We start from the raw sequence: 16,951 nt of genomic DNA, 5'->3' as shown, positions 1-16,951 counted from the left end.
ACTTCGATCTACATGATAATCATAAGCTGTTTATTTATATTCTTTGAATTTCAAAATTGTCTTGAGCTGGATATCTCTATAATACATGAAAACAAACCACACTTTTAGACAGGGCCCTGTGATTAAAGCGCTCTGTCTAAAAGTGTGGTTTGTTTTCATGTATTATAGATAATACATGACTCATACAATTGAGAAATTCAAATGAACTATTTTGAAATTCAAGGTTAGCACCGCTCAATATTTTTTTATTACGTAATTTAGGCGGCCTAAACGCGTTCTAAATCAGAGTTAACCAATCGGGTGCCTATGTGACTATGACGTCATGGACAGATCAACAGAATCGAAGTGTTTCATTGGTCTAGTGGACTCATGTCATCATCATTTGTGATAAGCTGTTTATTTATATTCTTTGAATTTCAAAATTGTCTTGAGCTGGATATCTCTATAATACATGAAAACAAACCACACTTTTAGACAGGGCCCTGTGATTAAAGCGCTCTGTCTAAAAGTGTGGTTTGTTTTCATGTATTATAGATAATAATACATGACTCATACAATTGAGAAATTCAAATGAACTATTTTGAAATTCAATGTTAGCACCGCTCAATAATTTTTTATGACGTAATTTAGGCGGCCTAAACGCGTTCTAAATCAGAGTTAACCAATCGGGTGCCTATGTGACTATGACATCATGGACAGATCAACAGAATCGAAGTGTTTCATTGGTCTAGCGGACTCATGTCATCATCATTTGTGACATCATTTGTGACATCATTTTTTCTAAGCGGTCTATAGGAGCGGTTAGCACCGCTCAAAAAAGCAGATTATGGATTTAAGTGGCTAAATGTCTGCAAATAGTAGGCTACATGTTAAAGGAGGATTCCGGTCTAAATGGCTTTCTTACGCTTTGTCGATCATTTGTCTCCAAAAAACTTATCTGGGTGTTATTTTATCAAAATAAGCATTATAGTCCATTTTGGCGACCCGACCACAGCTCAAAACAGGAGCCGTTTATTCCATCGCTCCTAAATCATTTTTTTCTGAAATTATATGCTGTTTATAAACCCACTGTTAAGATGCTTATGTTACTCCTGGTTGTTGTTGAGATACCGCCGTTAAACGATTCAGTCACGTTCTAATTCTCGTCTCGCAAGATACAGTAGGCCTACACTGATGATAGTACTGACCAGATCCGGCGGCAGGACTCCATGGCTTAAGGCAGTGTTTCTCAACCACTGTGCCTGGGGACCTTTGGTGTGCCACTGAGAAGGGTCAAGTGTGCCCCTTGAAACTGCTTGAAAGCCAGTATTGTATTTATCATTTTAAAAACGATTAAAACTAGTGAAAACAGCCGATCTACAAGCACACAACGCCTCGCGGTGCGAGGCGTTGTGTGCTTGTAGATCTGCTGTTTTCACTACTGTTGTGCGACAGCCTTGTATGATGAAGCTGGGCTTTACTTTGCGAAGAAACATACAAATTTGAAACTTGAAGATACAAGGTTTCTTCCCGACAGAGACGATATTTACACCCCCGTATTATGTTGGTGTGCCCATGGATTCTTGGGACATGAAAAGTGTGCCCATGCAGAAAAAAGGTTGAGAAACACTGGCTTAAGGGTCCATCCGTGAGCTTAAGGTTGCGACCTATGGTTGCGACCACTATGCAAATGTGTGTTTCGCCTTTGTTTTAGAGTATTTGCCGATTTCACAGATGCACGGGGGAGGTGCAAGGTGGTGTGCGTGAGGGGGGGGCGGCCCCTGATTGCACCCCTGTGCGGCCGGGCGACAAGTCTGACAAGTCTATGAATCTATCTATGAAAGCTATGAAAAAAAGTTTAATCTGCAACACCATTTTGTAGAATATGTAGTGGGGGTCCCTGCTTCATCTCTCTCTCTCTCAGCTAAGGGGAAAACGTCGAAGACCTCTGCTCTACAGTATCATTTAGCATGGGGGACCCCCTGAAACGCCCTCCAGGACCCCTGTGAGGCCTCCGGAACCACACGTTGGGAACCAGCTGCTATAGACAAATCCCTGACATTTAAAGGTCAAACCTAAGCGACAGATTTGTATGCGGTTGCAGCAGTGTGGAGAAATGGAAACAACTCAATATATCTGCATGCTGCTGCCGCCGCAAAAACCTAAATATAGAAATGAGAATTTCTCATGGCCCATTAAGAGCTAACAAGTCCTCCAGACCAGTGTAGAGTAATTCACTGACACGCAGGCCAACATTCTCCACAGTCCTCATCACATTTAAAACCCACTAGATAATTAACCGAGCATAAGAAATAGGCATTGACGTAATATCAGGCACGACTCTGTGAGCTTGCCTTTTCTTTTTCTCTGGGTTGTTCAAAATTACAGCAACGAGCGCAATTTGGAGATATTTTGCAATTAGGGTCATTTACCTTAATTACACACTTTGTTGTCTAATTTTATGGCATCCTTTAGCCACGGGTGTACCTAGCCCTGTGCAGAGAGAGAGAGAGAGTCATTCACTAAGTAACTACTGCTGGGAAACAGCCAGTGGTGTTTTACTTGAGTAAAAGGCTAACACTATTATGCTCTGTTACAAGAAAAAAGGGCTGTATTCAACATTTTACTTGAGTAAAGGTACAAAAAGCAAAAACATCAAGATATACTGACAGTACAAAGGTACAAAAGTACTCAAATGTTTTGAAAATGTGTACTTTTTGTAAATATATCGGGTATTTATTCTCTAATATAGTGTTTCTCAACCTTTTTTCTGCATGGGCACACTTTTCATGTCCCAATAATCCATGGGCACACCAACATAATACAGGGGTGTAAATATCGTCACTGTCGTGAAGAAAACTTTCAAATTTGAACGTTTCTTTGCAAAGTAAAGCCCAGCTTCATCATACAAGGCTGTCGCACAACAGTAGTGAAAACAGCAGATCTACAAGCACACAACGCCTCGCACCGCAAGGCGTTGTGTGCTTGTAGATCGGCTGTTTGAATGATAAATACAATACTGGCAGTTTCAAGGGGCACACTTGACCCTTCTCAGGGGCACACCAGAGGTCCCCAGGCACAGTGGTTGAGAAACACTGCTCTAATAGCCAAAGTATAAAACCGTGCTTAAGTGTTAATGTGTTATACAATGGAAATCTGCAAAGTAACGAGTAACTAAAGCTGTCAAATACTTGTAGTGGAGTCTAGTGGAGTGGAAATATAAAGTATCGAAAAATGGAAATACAGAAGTTAAGTAAAAGCAGCTCAAAATCGTATTAAGTAGTGCTTGAGTAAATAAATCTACTTTTTTACAGTTGCTTTCCACCACTTGAATGGCCAGGACAATTTCTTGAGAAATTTACCATGGCCAAATGTATCAACACCCATTTCCGGGGTCTTCTATTAGTCTATTGGAGAACACTTGACCACTGTTGCTTGTATGCGTTTTATAATTCTCTGCCACAGCCAGCTGTTTTTTTTGGTCATTTAATCTAATAGAGCTGCTAGCTTTATGATCATTGCTTGTTTCAATCTAGTGGAGTTGATGTAATTGTGGCCATCTGTCGGGCATGCTGAGAGGTTGTGTTTTGCATTAATGTTTTGTGTACTCACTTAATGTGCCCACAGCTTGTTGCCTGCACCGTCATGGTTTGGAACAGTCTCTGTGTACAGTACAGTAGAAAGCAGTGGTGGGTGAAGTACTCAACCACAATACTTGAGTCAAGGTATCGATACTCCAGGTCAAATATTACTCAACTATAAGTGACAGTTGGTCAAATGTGTAGAGACTTGAGTATTCCAAGTGCTTAAATATTCCAAATGTGTATGCCATTCGATTCTCGCCGGGGACGCTGGGGGCGTGTTCTCTCCTCTGCGTCATTAGTGCCCATACCCTAGGTGGGGTTGGCAAAAGGGCCAGTTTGCATGTTCTCCCCGTGTCTCCTAGGGTAGGTACCCTCACAAAAAAACATGCAGTAATCCTGGTCTCTATACTGCCTCCCCCTGGCCAGCCGGGGCGCCACGGAGGGGAAAGGAAGGAACTGGTTGGTATAACATGTTGCTTCCATGCGCTACCCCCCCCCTTCATGTGAAATGCAGCGACTTGGACTCCTCTTGCAAAGAAGTAAGCATGAGGCCAGTCCATTGTCTCCCCAGGTTGGCAGAGGTGTAGCGCCCAGGATTAAATTAGATAACTGACACCAGGTAACAGAATACTTAGAGGAATACTTCACCCCAAACAAGTACTTCATCAATTTCTCACCCCACGAAAGCCTTGAAATCATTCACATTAGTTTTTTGCCACATTCAATATATTTGACTAATTGAAGTTAATAGGAGGCCAATCTTAGAAAGAGCAAAACCATGTTTAACTCTCTTTGAACCTGGATCATCCGTAGGCCTCTCAGTGATGACACTGTGAGTGTGGTCCTGTTATAAGGTCTCCCACCACAGCAACATTGCCAAATATTTAATTATTGGCTCAGGATTCAGGAATGCAACAAAAACGACAAAATCTCCATGAATTCAAGGCATTGTGGGGTGAGTACTTGATAGGAAAAAAAGTATGTTTTTGGGTTAAGTATTCAAGAGTGTATTGCTGGCCTGCGCTGGCACTGTGTAGGCTATCTGTAGCCTGACAGCATGTTGCGGGTTCGAGTCTCGATCCTCACAGCCTTTGCTGCGTGTCACTCCCCATCTCTTCTCTCTCCCCCATGTCCCGTCAGCCTACTGTCTATCCCTATCAATAAAGGCATAAAAGCCACAAAAAAACAACTCTTTAAAGTCATAAACTCTTATGTTTTTACGTTCCCCCCACAATAAAAAAAAAAGACTAAGAAAAGAAAAAGACAACTTATCCAAACGATATTCACACCATATCCAGAGACATACAAGATAGCTAGTCTCCTATCTCAATATGGATACAATGTGCATATCATTTGCTGTTTGGCAGCAACCTTGTATCTCCACATTTCAACTTTTCTTTTGTAAATTAATTAGGGATGCACCGATACCGATACTGTCTGTATCGGGTCCCGATTGACTTAATTAATGTATCAGATTTATAATCACACAATCGTAAGCCCATAACTATTAAATAAACAATATCCCACAATCTTATCCAGCAAACCTTTTTCGTCGCTCCTCCACTCGTCTCACGAGACACGAGTTGCCATTGCCTTTTGCCTGTTGCAGCGAGTGGCTTTAATTGAAAGGTGATGCATTTCTTTTTTATACTTGCTATGTAGCCTACTTTAAAGCTATACTGTGTAAGTTGCTCAACTAGTGGTCAGTAGCTCTATAGCAAACCTCGGTCGCGTCCGCGTCTTTTGGCCGTTTTTTCCGCGGACACCCCCGCGTCTGCCTCCACCTCGCCGAGATCTATCTTTAGAGGGGTCCCTGGTTCCTGTGCGTTCAGGCATTCCGGAGAAACAGACTCCTTCACCCATGCTTCACCGTTCACCCGAGTATAGAGACACACGGGAGACTACAAATATGGCCGCCCTAGCGACCCCACTTCAAGATGCGCTGTGATTGGCCGGCAGTGTATAACCCTCGCTGTGATTGGCCGGTAGTGTATGATGTCATTTTGCCGCGAAATTCTCCCCCCCTCACGACTCATAGAAAACATATAAAGAGATAGCCCTAGAATGTCTCCAATGTTCGGTCGATTGACACTCAAATCTGGAGCCATAGAACGCTCCCATTGCGCGGCGGTTAGCAGCTAATCTGCGCGGCCCCAAAGTGCTGCGCGCTACTTGTGTACTCACCCAATAATGTATTCCTCAGCCTGGGAGAACGATATTGTCCTATAGTGTCATATCCATTTGAAAGTTCTGGCTGAAAACATGTACTTTGTAAAATATCACCACTTATCACGAGCCAACACGGACGACTTACACGACCGGGCGAGGGGCTCGGAATGACTGCTGGACTGAATATATCAAAACTTCCTTTGGGAAGCACAAAACGTACGGGGCACACAATTGACAGGTGCTTGTGATTGACGTGGGGTGACTAATCACACCACCTGCGTGATTGTGTGCCCCGTACTTTTGTGCTTCCAAAAGGAAGTTTTGATATATTCAGTCCAGCAGTCATTTCGGGCCCCTCGCCCGGTCGTGTCAGTCGTCCGTGTTGGCTCGTGATAAGTGGTGATATTTTACAAAGTACATGTTTTCAGCCAGAACTTTCAAATGGATATGACACTATAGGACAATGTCTTTCTCCCAGGCTGAGGAATTAATTATTGGGTGAGTACACAAGTAACGCGCTGCACTTTAGTGCCGCGCAGATTCGCTGCTAACCGCCGCGCAATGGGAGCGTTCTATGGCTCCAGATTTGAGTGTCAATCGACCGAACATTGGAGACATTCTAGGGCTAATAAAGAGAAGGCTTTTGAAGCTGAAAATAACGGAGTGGGTGTTCTAAAACTTTAGCGATTTAACAGTTAGGACAATTTTAAGATTTGTTTTATAAAAAAAGTTACATGGTATAACTTTAAGTATCGGTAATATTCAAATTAATATATCGGATTGAAATTTTAAATAGCTGCATCTGTGCATCCCTAAAATGAATGCCCTACTTTATGATAGTGTCACACATAGACCATCTAACAAGCTCCCAACACATGGTATCATATTGAATCAATGAAAAGTAATCAAAAGAAGAGCTTGTGATTAAAATTTCTTTTACTTGTTTATAAAGCTCTAAATGGTCTGGCACCTTCGTACCTCTATGACTGCCTGCATAGATACGTTCCAAACCGCCCACTCAGGTCTTCTAGTGCTAACCCTAACCTACTTGATGTGCCTACAATGACATAAAAAATATGGTGAAGCAGCTTTCTGCTTCTACGGACCAACAGCTTGGAATAAACTCCCACTACACCTAAGACAGGCAGCCTCTGTGGATAGCTTTAAAGCACAGCTCAAGACCTATTTCTTTACTCTTTCTTTTAGCTGAATTTTTAAATCCCTTTGATGCTATTGACGTCCACACTGTTCTGAAATTGTTCTTCAATGTTTTGTTTTAATTTTTCTGCTTTATTGCATTCATGTGTATTCTTTTTCCTGTTAAGCACTTGTGCTTAATTTTCTGCTCTGTAAAGCACTTTGAGCAGCATTTTATGTCATTAAAGGTGCTATACAAATAAAGTTTTATTATTATTATTAAATAACTACTTTGGATCTATCGGAGCACAGGATCTTTTATCCATTTTCTGATAATTAAGTTTTTGTCTTTGCCTGACACTCGTATTAGCGGCGCAGAGATGTGAATGAATCACACAAGAAACAAACCACACACTCCAGTACAATACCAACTGGATTTATTCCACCTTAAAGCCTTGGCAGTTTGATTCATCGTCTTCATCCCAGTACAACCCCTTACACGTTAACCCCCAATGGACAATCCACATCCTAAATAATGCTCAATAGTAACCACACATAGACCCTATTTTGGGGCCCAATGTGTCAAAAACAGCCAATCTACAAGCCACTACACATCACAACTGGACATGTTGTGAGCTTGCAGATCATCCATTTCTGGCGACGATATTTGGTGTAGAAGGGGAAAAAAAGGAGGGGGCCTAGTGTTGATCTCTGGGGTACTCCAGTCAACTAAGTATATAGGTGTGTGGTTAATAGTGCATGTCCTTTTGATCGAAAAATGATAACAAAGACACTTATTTGAAAATAAAAAGCCTACATTCATATAAACACTGCAATGTTTTTCTATAGGACATTTGAGTGGCGACTGGCCAGTCGGTGACTCAAATGGGACTAATCTGATCTGGGTGTCAGAACAGGTTTATGCAAGATGACTTGCAGTCTCACGGCTGACACGGACACCTGCGTATGCTCTGCTTAGTGTCCGATCGCATGAAGGCAAGCCTGTGTTCATAACGTCAAGTGGAGGGGGAGGATGAATGTGCAAGGTCGCATTTCTTTAAGTCCTTTATTTCCAATACCTCAGGTGTAGTCAGTTCTTAAGTCTAAATGAATAAAACAATACACTGTCCGACATGGCAGCAAAGTTACCGTAACGATTTATAATCTGGAGTTTTCCCCCCAAGAAACACTCATTAGGGGTTGAATATGACAAAGATTAACAAAATTAAGTCCAGGTTGTTATTACTTGGATAATTGAACTGCACACCCAACTACACACGGAGAACTAACACTCTACACTTAATACAGTGTAACTTCACATGATGTTTAAATCAAACTAAATAATTTCGAAACAACTAAGCTAGAGCCCGGTTGGCTTTTTATTGATTTAAATCCGAAAGGAACAGTCGACTGTATGGTTCAGTCATACCCACAACGATGAAAATAACACAGCGCCCACACACTCACCCACGCAGTTACTAAGAATAGATCAAAAACACAAGTACACTGCACATGCACAGGAGACAAGTTCAACACAATAAACCAATGAACCAACAAGTAGCTAGGTTATTATAAAAGTGTACGTCTTTTTTTCTTCATTTTTGTACGTTTTTTTACAAAAAACTTTTATGCCAAACAGAACTTGGGTGGGGTGACAACACATTTCACAGGGAGGGCAGCCGGCGCTGCCTATAATCTCTTGAGGGCGTCATCGATTTCAGAGATCTGTTCTTTAAGTTGGCTCCATTGCTCAGGATTCAGGGAGATGCCTGGAAATCATTAAAGAAAAGAAAAAAGAAAACATACTTTAATTTTTATCCAAGCATCACTTTACAGCAGGGGTCTTCAACAGGGGGTCCGGGACCCCTGGGGGTCCTCAGAATTACTACATGGGGGCCACCAAATCTATGTGTGATAGGATCGTTCTTTTAAATGAACAACTTGAACCCTCACAAGCCTATTCCAAGGAGAACTTTAGCTAAAAATAGCAGCTCTATAAGCTCTCTTTCTAAGTACAAATCCAACAGACTGATGACAGTGCTTTCAAACAAGTTGATGAAAACTGCACATCTATACAATATGTAGAGGGGGTCCCTGCTTCATCTCTCTCTCAGTTAAGAAGTCCTTGGCCTGAAAACGCTGAAGACCCCTGCTGTACAGAAATCATTCTCCAAACTAGTTAACCACTCCCAAACGTCTACTTTTCAGAAAACGGAGGGGGGGAAAAAAAGAACCGACGTTCCAAATGATTCAATGTAGTTATTTAGTCATAAGCTCTTAATGCTTTTCATTGGTTCAATATTTATGAAGGGAAAAAGTGTCCCGAAGTGAACGAAACATGAAATGCCAAAATCCTCACAGCAGAATAACGCTCCCCTCATGCGTATTTATCGGGGACATTTCGAGCCGTCTTCACCAAATATAGCCAATCTATGTGTAATCTAAGGCGCCGTACAGACATCTGCGTCACGCATCATCATCTTATCGTCTGAGAATGGCCACTGGAGGCACCGTACTAATGCATTCTCAATGCAAGGTTGTTTGGTGTTTTGTCGTTGCCGTGTCTCTTCAAGAGCGTACAGGCTGCGGTTGAGCTAGAGACACGGCAACGACAAAAAACCAAACAACCTTCCATTGACAATGCATTAGTACGGCGCCCCCAGTGGCCATTCTCAGACGATAAGATGATGATGCGTGACGCACATGTGTGAGCGCGGCCTAACACATCTAAGTGTTATGATTTATCGGCTTGACCCAGTAAAGGCATCTGTAAAGCACATACTGATACACTTAACACCATGGCCATCTCTGATCAGAGATAGACCGACGCCTGTGCACAATGACACCAGATGCATCCGTTGTTTTCATATTACATTCTCTAATTTTCCATTGTGTAATATCTTCTGGTCACACTGTGCGTCCAGTACTGTATATTATATTCTCTATGTCAGGGGTCTTCAACGTTTTCAGGCCATGGACCCCTTAGTTGAGACAGATACACAGGGAGCGAGGGAGAAGCAGGGACCCCCCAACAACCTTTTTATAGATTCCAAAGTTTCATTATTTGACAGCATGATCATCAGTGTATTAATAAACTTGACAAAAAAAGGAACGGTATTGTACATCCAAGGTTTCCACTTTCCACCCGACAACAATAATATATAGCAACATGATTAAAACCAACTGCATGGCCTTATTGACCCTTATCTAAAATGTATAGGCTGTTGCCAGAGATGAGCTCGTGTTCTGCCTTGAGCTGCCCGGTATATAATAGCCTCTCACTGGACCACAACTTTTTTATTATTTATGATGTCACTCCTACCTCGGACACGCACGTGTTGTGATGAAACTAGGGCTGGAAGTATCAATTATTTTCCCAGCGTTTAATCTCTCAATTACTATAATAGAGAAGCATGTTCAGCTATTTCCGAAATAACTTTTTTAATTTATTTTTCACTTTTGACCTTAATGACATGCCCCAAATATTGATTAATATTAATAATTGATTTTGTTACGTGTTCCATAATTTTTTTGTAATCATTGATAACATGGTTTAATCAATAATATTAGTTTGATTAACCGTTAGGATGGGCACTGGACTGGTTGAAGTGCTTGAAGTTGATGCAGTACATGTGGTTAAATTGTCACAATATTTATCTGTGGAACCGAGTCAATACATTCCAAGTGCTTGTCAGGGTAGGTGGTGTCCCCAGTTCAAATATGATTATTTTTCAGGGTCAACCTGAAAAGGTTGAGAACCACTGGAATAAATAATAAACCACTGTGTTTTTGATCTATTCTTAGTAAGTGCGTGTGTGCAACGTACCTTTTTTGCCAGGCTTCATCTCTCCATCCTGGTTCATCCAGTACTCTCTGATGTCAATCAGGGACTTGCCTTTGAAGTCCCTCACACTGACGTACCTCAATCTACCGATCTGTACAACGAAGCACATCACAGTCAAACCACACTCAATGTTCCATTCACATTATTTTTGTTTTTTTTTGCATTCATTTTGTTTAACAGAAAAACCTGTTGCAATGATATTGAAACACATACTTGTTACAACAGCATGACATTAAACAGTGACCAAAGAAAAGGCAAGCATGTTAACACATGGGCGGCCAAGGTTTATAACATTTATAGCTGTTGCTGGTGCCACCATTGACTTACGTTATGTTTTGATGAGCCCCGCAAGCTTCGTGCGTGTGCACGTGCGTGTCCAGAGAAGATTGAGGAGGTACTCCATTTGTTTACAAACGCTCGCGAAACTCGCGGTAAAAAAATCGCGGTAAATTCGCGGTAAAGTGTCGCCGTGAAAACAATCAGCTCTCTGCCTCCATGGGGCTGTTTTTACCTCATTCTCAGATAAAGCCGTTCTTATGTTTCAAAGTAGAATCTAAAGCCATGTAAAATCCTTCCGTGTGGGGAGAGACAGGGGGCTTCCTGCCCTGGCTGGGTGACGTAATGGATTCAGGGCATGCAAAGGGAAGCTGCGGTCTCGAAAAGTTAACTATTTGTTGACTCGTCCCTCGACGATATAACTTCCTGTGGCAGGGTGACATCTAGTGGCCATAACTCGTCCCTGAACGCGTTTGGCTCCCCAAGTGTTAATGAAACAATATATAATAGACATAAAGAAGTAATTTCAAGGGGTAAACCAGGTTACATTTGCAGGTGTTGGTGAGATAGGATGCTATTCAAAATAGCAAAAGTACTTTGAGGTCCTTTTAATGATTTGCAAACACAGCCGTTCTAAAACTCGCATGTCGCACCGTGAGCTCGTAGATTTGCTACCTGTACCATTTTTGAAAATGTACCAACACCAAAAATGGGCACCAGGTTGAAAGTGGAGAATGATGATGGAAATATTACACTTCTGTTAATTACATCCAGCTGTTTTTATTCAGATGAATGGAAACAATTCAAACTATTATGCTAAATAATTGCAATCAGCTCTGATCGGGCAATGACACCACGAAGTAGTAGTTTTCATTGGAACTGTACCTGAAACATGTTGTCATCGCCACCTCCACCGGAACTTTTGGCCGAGCCGCTGGGCTTGGAGCCTTCTCCACTCTTCTGTTTCTTGTTGGCTGGTTTCTCTGGTGCGCTCGACTTCTTTCTCTTAGCCTGAAAGGACATTGGGTTTGTCACGTTATGATCTCCAGGCATGCAAAAAAACACTTAACGCCAGGGCTCCACTGCAGCCATCGGGCGTTGCGTCATCGTCAAAGCAGGGAATGTTCCCCGTTTAATCAATGAAGGGTGCTCCGTTGCCGATGTTGTCGGCGCCCGACGCCCGAGCTGCAGTGGAGCACTAGCGTAAGGGGTAAAGAAGATCAGAACGCTGCATGGATAAAGAAAACCTGCAACAACTAGAGGGGTTCCGAAAGTATTCGCATTTGCCTGAAAATGAATTCTACATATAACAACTGTACTGTGCATGAAACGAAAAATAATATAAAGATGTATGTCAGTGTTTTTGAGACCAGGAGCGCTCGATTTCTATTGATCATGACAGAGGAGGCACGCCGTCTCAGGCGACCTTGAGCCTCGTGAGACACCGCCGAGCGAGCGAGTCACTGTGTCGAGCATTGCGAAGGTCGCATGAGCTGACTCAGTGCCGTTAGATGAGCCGACTCAGTGCCGTTAGAATGTGTAAACCATGGGGACAGTTCATACAATTCAAGGTTGACTTGACACTAGGGTCTCAAAAGCAAGTGCAGGTCATGTTCTACTTTCCGAAGATTATGTAATGTTAACAAAAGAAATTGCATGTGTTTGGTGTCGTCACCACTAGCTGGTGGAATGGGTAAGCCAGTCACTATGCAAAAAATGCAGGGGGGAAAAAAACAACATAAGACTTGTTTATGTCTTAACGCTGTACTGTACCAACATGTATAGTCACCTATCATATGAGGAATAACCCCTGAACCAATCAATTTAGACAATCAGACACTCGCTCAACTACAGACATCAAAGCCATATTTGAGTTGTGAAAGACGTCACTAGTCTTTTTCCCCCGCTCACGTGCCATGTCAGCTGCTGCATGTTTTGCTTGTCAGAGACAGAGTGTGCTCTGAACAACGTGTTGTGCACAGTATCTCATGTTGTGTGAATACCAAACAAATTAGGTTGCTTCCATCTAAAAAGAAAACCTCACAAAATAAAGAATTAAAGAAAACAAAAATGCAAAAACCCACTTGCCATGTTGTTGTATGTTCACTTCTAATGTAGATGTCAACTGTTTTTTTATTGTTGTCAATCATATACATTTCTTAAAAGGCTATATATTTATTCCGAATATTTTAAACGGTTTCAAAACTAATTTGCCAAAACATACCAGCCGCCAGTTCACCTGACTCGTCTAAACTAGAACAGCCATGGCAGCTCGCGCACACGCACACACGTCTTTTGTCTTTTGCTTCTAAGAGATGCACTGGATTGAATACAAGTAATATTCAAGTCTGCATTTGTTTTGTTAATTAGTGTTAGGACAATGTAACAGTTAGAGCAAGAGTCTGTTGACTTAATTTTGTATCATTTATATTTTTCTTCTAGACAATGTATATAATTTAGTTGAATGAGGGAGACTAAAATTTGCACAAAAGAAACAACAACAAAAAAACATTAGGACAAAATGGATGCGAAAGCAGTGTTTATTCTCACTAAAATCAATTAATAATGGCGATAAATAATTCTCAATATTGATCAATCATTGTATTAATCATTTTGGCTACAACTGCACAGAACTAGTTTACTCAACAGAGAAATTACCCAGCAGCTGTCTGAACCAGATGTGACGTAAACCCCATGCTAGGAGGCCACAGGGCAAAAGCAAAGCAAGTGTCAGAAGCCAGTGTGATGAGTGTCCAGTGTACATACATAAATGATACATACATACATGAGTGTACTGTGTACATAGATACCTTGGTCTCCACCTCACTGTCGGAGCCACTTCCAGATGTGGATGACAGGACTTCCTTTGATTTAGGCATTGTGCTGAAAAGGAAACAAATATTCCATGTGAAGTGCAACCATGACACCAAGTGGTCATTTGCGGGAACTACCACTTTAAAAAGATGCCCTACACAACAGTAACACTATTGGTATATACAGTGCTGGTTTTAATAAAGACACTCTCCCTATTCCATTTTACTTATTGAGTTTTGTACATTTATCTTGTGTTGTTTCATACCTTGTGTGTTCATCATATTTCAATTCTGAATTTAATATCTTCTGTCACATGAGGTATTGGCTGATTTGAGGCAATCAGTCCAGTTTCCTATAATTGAAGACAATTAACCTAGCCTTTTAAGGATCAAGTAATCAAATCTAACAGAAGCTGACTTTGAACAAGTGTAAAAATGTCTCCTCGCACAACTAAAATAAATAATTACATGACAAAAAATATAGAATAGTATTGTCCGTTTGTCCCACATTATACCCGGCTCAATCTAGCCTTGTGAAAATGAATGCATTTCTTGCACTGTAGCTATAAAAAGCAATGAGACTAAAGCGCAATGAGACTAAAGCGCAATGCAACGCAAACGATCCATAGTTCATCCACTGCATTTTGAATGACGACTTAAGTCATCCATGGCAGTGAACGTGTGAAGAGCTGAATAAAATATAAAGTAGTTAAAAATCGAACCCACCATCAGTTACCATCTGCAACATTAATATGAACACATTAATGCATTGTGAGATTTGTCTACTTTGCCATACGGTGTCTCACGCTTTAAACAAATGCAGATCCACAAGCTCAAAATGCGTCGCATCGCAACTCGTTGTGGGCTTGTAGATCTGACATTTTTGTGACACTAGTGTATAGCCATTAGCCAAGTACACTGTCCAGTGTTCAGGAGCAGCCAGTCTGTCTGTTCAGTTATCAGTGACACAGTACCATGTGGTTCTGTCACCATCTGGCCCGGCAGGTGCAAATAACACCTGAACAGAACCTTAAATGGGCACATAATGGACGTCGTCCAGGGCTTGACATTAACTTTTTGAGGCACAAGTACATTTCCCATTCACTTGTCGTCCAGGCACAAATGTCACTTGTCCGGATATAAATTTGCCATTTCAGTCATTTCATTTCAAGGTTCAACTTTATTTATCTCCCTTGGGAGAAATGTATTGGAGACAGAGCCACATCTACATTGTTTGTACATAAACACTTAACAAAAACAAAAAAGAAAGAAAAACATACATTATGCACCCACCCCCATGATACAGTGCCTCTACCCAATTGGTTACTAGTCTGTCATTTAACATTTTAATTGACACACACAGGAACAAATGAGTGCTTATATATAATATTATACATGCAGGCTGGAGTCCTATATCTCCTGCCAGATGGCAATAGATTAATAAATAACACCGCCCCCCTCCTAGTAGTACAAAGCTGCTAGGAGTGTCACAGGGAAAAAAGAGAAACCAAGAGCCATTTTTAATGAACTTGTCCATAAAGATCTATTATTGGACAAGCCTAAATCAAATGTCATGCCCTGGTCACGTTATATCGGCTGCTCAGTGTGATGCTAGCAGCCATCAACATGAAAATTAGCTATGTAGCTTTCAGACCATGAGATGACAAACTCATGAAGGCAGGTTGCTGTGTGCTGGAGGTGGTAGCATCAAACCGCTAGCTACTCTGCCTGCTGCTGGCCGTTCAGCGGCCCACAGCACAGCGACACCGGCGCAAAACGTTCTTTTAATGACACAGCAGCCCCGTGAAGACATTATTCACACTTTAGCGTTTTTTATTTTCGCATTAAAAGTGATAAAAATACGCTGCTTACATGTAATGGATGGATGCAAAGCTGGACACTCTGTAGAAGCGGAAAGGGAAGGAAGGAAGTGGAGCGCAATTAATGCTGGGTAATAATCATGCCTTGCTCCGCTGCTCGCGCACGCGACGCGGACACGTTTTTTGGCCTGGGCGCTGCTGGGAAATTGAGTTTATAGAAGAAAATAATAAGGCAGGAATGGATGCTAAAAGTTAAAGGAGTGGTTCATCCCATTATTCATGCCAAGGAGACTTGAGTTTTTGTCACATTCCTAAGACAAAAAACGTGATTACAATAACTGTACCCCCATTGATTCCAGACCATCCGGAATCAATGGGGGTACATTTACTATAATCAAATTTTTGTTGCATTAGGAATGCGACTAATACAAAAGATATATAATATTGAGCTCAAGTCTCCGTGGCATGAGTAATCAATAGGAAAAAGTCATTTAAGTGGCTGGGTGTCTCTCCAATCATAATAGCAACACAATGCTTTAGGCCCCAATGTAAAGATGCCATTAGGCTTTTCTTGGCTTAAATCCTATTAGTAGGACCTTGTATCTGAACTGCCCTGTACCCCCCTTAAAATGTTATCCCCATTTTTCACCCAGTGCCAATTGCCTATCCTGGACGCTGCTCTCCCTCTGCTCTGCCAACCTGGGCAGAGCCCCGAACTGAGCTCATGCTTCCTTCAGTGCATGGAAGGAACCCCCTATGCAAACTTATAATAAAGTTCAATCAATCAATCAATTTAGGCAGAAATTTTCAAGACAATGTGATTAAACTAGGCATCAGAATGGGAAATAAAGATGACGTATAAGTGCCTTTAAACGTGGTATGGTTGTTGGTGCCTTCTGTTTCTTGTCCTGTCCACAAGAAAGTCAGTTAGGAGGCTTGGCTAGATGTGGTTCAGTCACAGCTGAACACATTGTCCCTTCACATTTAACTCTGCCAAGTCCGATGCCGTGCAGCCAGGGCTGTTGGTGCCAACCAAGCTGCTCTGAGTATTTCAGAAACCGCTGATCTACTGGGATTTTATCACACAACCATCTCTAGGGTTTACAGAGGATGGGGCAAAAAGACAAAATATCCAGTGAGCAGCAGTTCTGAGCGGGAAATGCCTTGTTGATACCCAGAGGTCAGAGGAGAATGATGAGACAGTGAGACTGGTTTGACATGATATTAGAAAGTCAACAGTAACTCAAATAAACACAGAAGCGCATCTTTAGGCATACATACAACAGGTCAAACCTTGGGGGCAGATGGGTTACAGCAGCAGGCAAGTTC

At 41.7% G+C, this 16,951-nt stretch overlaps 1 protein-coding gene across 1 annotated transcript; it reads right to left on the bottom strand.

Annotated features, from left to right (window-relative positions):
* Positions 1–7,921: 7,921 nt before the first annotated feature.
* Positions 7,922–15,742, bottom strand: sub1b (SUB1 regulator of transcription b). Its single transcript, XM_080738378.1, has 5 exons — positions 15,675–15,742; positions 13,800–13,872; positions 11,875–12,000; positions 10,696–10,804; positions 7,922–8,638 (listed from the first exon to the last, which is right to left on the bottom strand). The coding sequence occupies exons 2-5, from the start codon at positions 13,866–13,868 to the stop codon at positions 8,559–8,561; spliced, it is 384 nt and encodes a 127-aa protein (XP_080594504.1). The 5' UTR covers positions 13,869–13,872; positions 15,675–15,742; the 3' UTR covers positions 7,922–8,558.
* Between the last annotated feature and the right edge of the window lie 1,209 nt (positions 15,743–16,951).

The sequence above is a fragment of the Nannobrachium achirus genome, assembly GCF_963921795.1.
Source record: "Nannobrachium achirus genome assembly, chromosome: 12".
Lineage (NCBI taxonomy): Eukaryota > Metazoa > Chordata > Actinopteri > Myctophiformes > Myctophidae > Nannobrachium > Nannobrachium achirus.
Note: the sequence above shows the minus strand (reverse complement) of the source record. Positions and strands in the feature narration are given on the sequence as shown.

Excerpts from the sequence above, each read along its gene's own strand:
- sub1b (XM_080738378.1), bottom strand. The coding sequence starts at position 13,868 with ATGCCTAAATCAAAGGAAGTCCTGTCATCCACATCTGGAAGTGGCTCC. Across the intron at positions 12,001-13,799 it reads ACAGTGAGGTGGAGACCAAG|GCTAAGAGAAAGAAGTCGAG; the intron begins GTATCTATGTAC and ends ATGTCCTTTCAG. Across the intron at positions 8,639-10,695 it reads GATGAAGCCTGGCAAAAAAG|GCATCTCCCTGAATCCTGAG; the intron begins GTACGTTGCACA and ends AATGATTTCCAG.